This window comes from Pseudoliparis swirei, chromosome 3, assembly GCF_029220125.1.
Source record: "Pseudoliparis swirei isolate HS2019 ecotype Mariana Trench chromosome 3, NWPU_hadal_v1, whole genome shotgun sequence".
NCBI lineage: Eukaryota > Metazoa > Chordata > Actinopteri > Perciformes > Liparidae > Pseudoliparis > Pseudoliparis swirei.
Window position 1 is genome coordinate 16,392,651 of NC_079390.1, and position 6,920 is coordinate 16,399,570.

The window sequence follows — 6,920 nt, forward strand, 5'->3', positions numbered from 1 at the left end:
GGGGTCTCTAGGGCTGCAGAGCTGCTACGGAGCTCCCGTGCCCTTCTGACTTTTCTTACTCCGGTAACCCTTCACCTGACCAATTGTCGGGCGAGGTATCGACCAGGAGAACGGAACCAGGGCGTTCCCCACATTTCCGCTGATCTTGCCAACTACTCGGGGTCTTCAACAGGGCCACCGAATTTTGCTGGTGGCCCCCTTGCGTCCAGCCAGGACTTGGTTCCCCTGGCTGCACAGACTTCGCTGTGAGACGCCACGGCGCCTCGCTGACATGCGGGACCCCTAGCACAGCTAGATGGTGGGACCTGCCATCCTAATCCCGGCCGTGCCCAACAAAGGGCTTGGCCGCAGGAGAGCAGAAGCAGCTGAACAGAATCAGTCCAAAGGACTATTCTAAACGCCAGAGTGACATCCGTCTACAAGACATGTGCAGACCGAAGCCGCTTCCCGACCGGCGGACGGAGGGACCCAGTACGGTGCCTTGTGCCTACGGTACTCACGCCTCCATCATCCCTTCTAGTTAAGGGCATGTCTGCCTCTATCCTGAGGGCCTAGATAGCTGCCATTTCATGGCAGCATGCTAAAGCCGACAATGATGCGGAACAGCCACAAGCTGGTGTCCCTCTTCATAAGGAGGGCCTCAGTGACTATCCCCTGAGCCCCCCCCCCCCCCGAGGGCTCCTCCAGGGGACTCGCCCGTGGTACTGGACACCCTATGCTCGCCTCCCTTCGAACCCTTGGCAGAGGCAGAGCTGTGGTTGCTGTCGGCAAAGACCTTTCATCCTTGCCATAACTGCGGCAGAGCAAGTAGGCAAGCTACACGCCCTGTCGGTCAATGAGCCTTGTCTGAGGGGAACTCAGATGGCTCGGGTGTCACACTGCGGCCTAAAGCAGTGGCTTCCCCCAAAGGTGCTGGCACGCTCGGGTCTCAACCAGCCTGTCCAGCCTGCACAGCTTGACCACCATAACTAGTCAGTTAGGGTGGATCTAAGAAGGGCTATGCCATTGCAAAACAGTGCCTGTTCCACTAGATAGTGGAGGCCATTGCCTGTACAGAGGTGGTGAACGTCCGTGCTCTGCCATCCAGAGCAGGGTGTTGTTCTACCAACAGCGTTCCCACATCACGGGCGACCCTGAGAGGTATGCCCGTAGGGAATATAGGTGCATATGTATGCAACAGCCTCAGGGCATCGTTGCGCACATTCACCAGAGACTACAGAGTGAACGGGAACACCCTCCATGCATTGCAGGTGGTTCTCCGTCCAAATCCTCTGCTTGAGTCATATGAGGTAGTTTCCTTGGGATTCCTCGTGACTCTGTTGATATAAGTCATCCAGTGCTAAGCACCGCCTCTGGCGGTCAGGAAGGATGAAATAGAACGCAAGTTACGTATGTAACTATGGTTCTATGAATCCTGGATGACCGCCAGAGTTCTTGGTCACTCGGAATCTCGTGAGTTCGTGAGAAGATTCCGTAGAACTGATCTCGGGATGACACCGGAACTTATACCCGGTGGGCGGGTCATCCGAGGTCACGGGTGACTTTGTCGTTATTAATACTCGACCTGCTATGCGCAAGACGGAAGATATCCAGTGCTAAGCACCGCCTCTGGCGGTCATCCAGGATTCATAGAACCATAGTTACATACGTAACTTGCGTTTTATAGCTCTCCTCATCAGCAAAACAGTTTTCAGCTGTGCTAACATAATTGCACAAGGGTTTTCAAGGGTTTTCTAATCATCCATTAGTCTTCTAAGGCAATTAGCAAACACAATGTACCATGAGAACACTGGAGTGATAGTTGCTGGAAATGGGCCTCTATACACCTCTGGAGATATTTCATTAGAAACCAGACGTTTCCACCTAGAATAGTCATTTACCACATTAACAATGTATCGAGTGTATTACTGATTGATTTAATGTTATCTTCATTGAAAAAAACAATACTTTTCTTTGAAAAATAAGGACATTTCTAAGTGATCCCAAACTTTTGAACGGTAGTGTATATATACGTATATATATTTAAAAACTAATAACTATATATATATATATATACAGGGCTCTCACGCATTTCGGTCTTATCTCACGCACTCCCTGAAAAAACCTCTCGGCTATTTAATGCTTGAATGCAGGGGTGCTCAATACGCCGATCGATTGTTCCGCTGCAGAGCTCCGACGACGCCGGTCTGCGCGCATTGGGATGGAGCAAAATAGTCACTAGCACCCCCCCCCCCCCCCCCCCCCCCCCGTCAACAACTCTTTTCGGCTCGATGCCGGCGCGCGTAACGGTCAGCTGTATTGGGTGCAGATGGAAATCTCACGCTTGCCTGTCTTCAAAACTTGAGAGCCCTGTATATATATATATATATATATATACCATTTGTGTCTGATTGTAAAGCCCTCTGAGAAAAATCTGCAATTTGTGGTTCTGGGCTATACAAAATAAACTGAATTTAATAAGTCCTGAGATTTCGAATCCAACCATATATGCTTTGAGAAAAAAACAGTCAGAAGTGGTTTTCTCTGTTTCAGCTAACATAAAACTTTGTTTTGTATTATATGTGATTACCATAGTTTACATTGGACCTGACATTCCGCGTACTAATGAGTAGAATGTAGAACTGTGTTTTCACGTGTGATTTTACGCCACTTTGTTACTATCAAACTCAACCACTTAGTTATTTTGAAAAAACATTATGGTTGAGCTGAATATAAGTATATAAATGATCTGAACCATAAACAATGTAACTTAAATAACTCAACTGCCCTTTGGGACACAAACACCGGTCTCCTGGTTGAAAGTCCTGTTTTCATTTCACCTTTTCAACTTTCAATAGTCTTCTTACCTTTTTATAAGGTGTCAATTGTCCTGAGAAGGGCTCGAATGAATAACAAATCAGTCACTATTACGTCAGTTGGTGAATCTGCGCTGGCGATCCATATGATTCAGCAGCTAATGATCACTGATGCTGGTTTCCTTTAGTAACACAGACAGAAGATCTTATAGGAGATTATATCAGCACATGCAGCAAACCAAAACATATGTTTCTGTCCTTGTAGGACGCCACACTGACAACCATCATCTCACATGGAAGGACGACCTCCAAGAGAAAGTCTGAGGGGAGACTTGAGCGAGTCAGCAAGAGGAACAGGACCAGTGAAAGTTCCTCCGATGGCTACAGCCAAACTTCCAGTGGGTGTTTAATAATTGACACCGATGCCAGTTCCTCCTCAGTGTACAGTGGCTCATCTGACAGTACAGGTAACATGTGACAGGGATAATAGAACAATTCAGTCAAACCTCTGTAAGGGGATGTTTAGTTTCTTTCTTCTCAGTTTAGTAGAAACATCTATTGCCAAGAGGAAATATACTTTTGCCAAACTTAATTGAGATTATTGAAATGTTTCCCAACTCTAAGATGTGATAGGATGAATTTGTCTGATTAGTCTGAATACCAGTGTGCACAGTTTGTTATTTATTCTCTGATCAACACTGAATCCAGTGAAGCTCACACGCTTGTGTTTCTTGTCTTTTTCTCTTTGTGTTGATTGTCCCACTGACTCTAGATTCTGAGACACCCGTGAGTGTCAGCACCGGAGCTAAAGAGGTGAACAGCGGAAAGAGAAAGTCTGAGGAGACAGAAGAACCCAGGAAAAGGAGCAGAAAGACCTCCTCCAGTGACAAACCTGGCACCTCCTCAGTAACAAACACCAGCGCTACTAACAGCAGAGGTGAGAGGAGATAGAAATACAGGAAACGCTGATTAAGTCGGTGTTCCTTCAGTAAATATGGTTACTTAACTCTAGCCTGTAAAGACTAGTGGATCTGGAGGGATGGCGTTACCTTTGTGCAGAATTAGTCTGTTTACAGTCTTATGCTAAACTAAGCTAATCTTCTGCTGGCTCAAAAGGTCAAACTATCTCTCCTAGGTTTACAGTCTTGGGTGATGGATTCAAATTGGAAATAGGATTCAATGTCAAATAATTACAAGTATCATGTTGTAATATGGGTTAATTTTAAAGTGGAATGAAATTTGTGAACAAGAATAATCAAAGTGTTTTGTTTCTGCAGATGCCTTTAACGACCGATACAAGGAGGAGGAAATGCTGGGCGAGGGAGGCTTTAAGACAGGGATGCCAATGTGAAATTGGACAGGGGGCCAGATTTTTTTCAAGTGGGATCTCAGGGGGCCGGATTACACTTTCGGACTGAAAAGGCCAAACACTGACTCAACACATGGATAGGTAGGCTATTTGAAATTATTCATGAAGGCCTACACATCATTAAGAAATTGCATTGGCACCAAAATTGCCTCACAATGAGGCCTAAAATACATAGCCTAAAGCAGGAGACAGTTACCCTCTAAAAACGTAACATTTTCCTATCCATGCAAGTAGCCTACATATATAAATTAGAAATGCACCAAAAAAGCCACAGGCTTCATTTAGTAACTAGAATGGGCACTCGGTAGAGCGCATACCTTCGCATATCACAAGATTGGGCATTGAATTATGAACATTTTGGCATTAGTTGCATGCCAATTGGACAAAAATGTATCGTGCTATGGTAAAAAAAAAGATGTTGACCTTTCCATGACCTTGACCTTTGACCCGATCGATCCCAAAATCTAATCAACTGGTCCCCGGATAATAACCAATCATCCCACCAAATTTCATGGGATTCGGTTCAATACTTTTTGAGTTCTGCGAAAGATGTTGACCTGTTCATGACCTTTGACCTTTGACCCGATCGATCCCAAAATCTAATCAACTGGTCCCCGGATAATAAACAATCATCCCACCAAATTTCATGCGATTCGGTTCAATACTTTTTGAGTTCTGCGAAAGATTTTGACCTGTTCATGACCTTTGACCTTGACCTTTGACCCGATCGATCCCAAAATCTAATCAACTGGTCCGCGGATAATAAACAATCATCCCACCAAATTTCATGCGATTCGGTTCAATACTTTTTGAGTTTTGCGAATAACACGCATACAAATAAATAAATAAATAAATACACGGCGATCAAAACATAACCTTCCGGCATTTTCAATGCGAAGGTAACTAAATGAAGCCTGTGGCTTTTTTGAAAGAGTGGGAAAAAGCTTACAGCACCTGGTATTCCCAGGCGTTGTCCCATCCAAGTACTGACCAGGCCCGACCCTGTTTAGCTTCCGAGATCAGACGAGATCGGGCGTGTTCAGGGTGGTATGGCCATAAGCGAAAATTGATCCTGCAAATGAGCCTTTTAAAGAATCGGAGACAAAAATTTATTTACAATTTTTTTTTTTAAATGCTCCACTTATCACCCGCGGGCCGGATGTGACGTACAGTCGGGCCGAGTCCGGCCCTAGGGCCGTAACCCTGGCACCACTGCTTTAGGAGAATGTTTGCCGGCTACCGCAGAGACAACAATCTGCCTGAAAGACGCACGCGCACACGCACACGCACGCACACACGCACATAACATTTCATTTAGCTGACACTTTTATCCAAAGTGACTTGCATTCATACACCGTAGACGCAGCTACAGGGAGCAATTCAAGGTTAAGTGTCTTGCTCAAGGACACATCGACGGACCTGCTAACTACTGACCCACAGTCGTCCCTCAATACTGTTAACTTTTGTGTATAAGTGTAGACGAAGGTGTCATTATTTGCTTTCCCTATTTCTCCATGTCTACAGGTGCTGGAAGGGGAAATGAGGATGGTCTCTTTGGAGGTGGCGCTGATGCTAAAACTCCAACCAGCAGCAGAAGAAACCAGTACAGCGGTGACCCTGCTGGACTGGTACGATTTAGACCTGGAGCTGATTCTTGTCCTAGAGAGACCAGTCCCCTGCATGGACCTTATCGACTACAGCAACTCAATAGGTTATCACCTGCCTGTGGACGAAGCTAAAGTAAGAAGTTGACATGTTTTGTTTTTATCTTTCTCTGTTTACCTGTCAACACAATATCTCACAGTCTTCATGTATCTTCCTGTCTCCAACAGACCATAGTAAAACAGCTGGTGGATGCTCTCATTGAAGTCCACTCCAAAGGGGTCTTCCACAGGGACATCAAGCTAGACAACATTCTCATTGAGACCGACACTGATGTCCCACGTGTCCGGCTCATTGACTTTGGCTGTGGCACTTTTCTGTCAGAGGGGACGTACAGTACAGTGCAAGGTAGGTTGTATTTCTTCTGTACTTGTTCTCTGAAACAACCCAGCAGCTTTGTGGTTTCCATCCTCTACCTCTGTCCCTTACCATTACCTTTGTGTCTCTGTGACTGTGTATTGGAGGAACCGTTGCCTACATCTGTCCTGAGTGGTTCCTGTATAGGTGCTACAGGGCTGAACCCTCTACGGTGTGGCAGCTTGGTGTAGTGCTGTTTGTGTTGCTGCAGGGACAGTACCCCTTCAGTGGCAAGGAGGAAATCAGCTTTGAAGACCCTGATGTCAGTGGATATTTTTCCTCAGGTAAGTCCTAGACACACACATGCACTGTAGTAAGGACCGCACGTACATTCAGTGTATTAAACATGATTCCTGTTTGTCTGACCAGAATGCAAAGCTTTTCTTCTGAGCTGCCTGGAAAAGAGCCCAGAGGACAGACCCACCCTGGAGGAACTGAAGCACCACCCCTGGCTGATATAATCCAGACTGGGCCCACAGGTTGAGCACACATTAATGGTAAGTGATTTGATCTTCGTCCTAATGCCAACCAGTTATTAATATCTTGTTATTTAAATCGCTACTGCTCCAAAGGGAACATATACACATGTTGCTCTTGTTCTTCACACAACCTACCAGTGACACTACTGTTAACCTTTGTGTATAAATGTACAGGAAGATTTAATTATTTGCTTTCTCTATTTTACCATGTCTACAGGTGCTGAAAGGGTAAATGAGGATGGTCCCTTTGGAGGTGGC

The 6,920-nt window shown here is 45.7% G+C and overlaps 1 protein-coding gene and 1 non-coding gene across 2 annotated transcripts; one reads left to right on the forward strand and one right to left on the reverse strand.

Annotated features, from left to right (window-relative positions):
* Positions 1-5,106: 5,106 nt before the first annotated feature.
* On the reverse strand, positions 5,107-5,225 carry LOC130192071 (5S ribosomal RNA). The gene has a single exon (XR_008831333.1). It is a non-coding gene; the product is annotated as a 5S ribosomal RNA (ribosomal RNA).
* A 478-nt stretch (positions 5,226-5,703) lies between these two features.
* LOC130191716 (serine/threonine-protein kinase pim-2-like) lies at positions 5,704-6,644 on the forward strand. The gene is made up of 4 exons (XM_056411380.1): positions 5,704-5,904; positions 5,997-6,174; positions 6,291-6,467; positions 6,553-6,644. The coding sequence occupies exons 1-4, from the start codon at positions 5,704-5,706 to the stop codon at positions 6,642-6,644; spliced, it is 648 nt and encodes a 215-aa protein (XP_056267355.1).
* The last annotated feature ends 276 nt before the right edge of the window (positions 6,645-6,920 follow it).

What these genes read in the sequence shown, in the direction of transcription:
- LOC130191716 (XM_056411380.1), top strand. Translation starts at nt 5,704, where the DNA reads ATGAGGATGGTCTCTTTGGAGGTGGCGCTGATGCTAAAACTCCAACCA. An exon ending in GACGTACAGTACAGTGCAAG is followed by an intron (nt 6,175 to 6,290) that starts GTAGGTTGTATT and finishes TGTGTATTGGAG; the next exon opens with GAACCGTTGCCTACATCTGT. An exon ending in CAGTGGATATTTTTCCTCAG is followed by an intron (nt 6,468 to 6,552) that starts GTAAGTCCTAGA and finishes TTGTCTGACCAG; the next exon opens with AATGCAAAGCTTTTCTTCTG.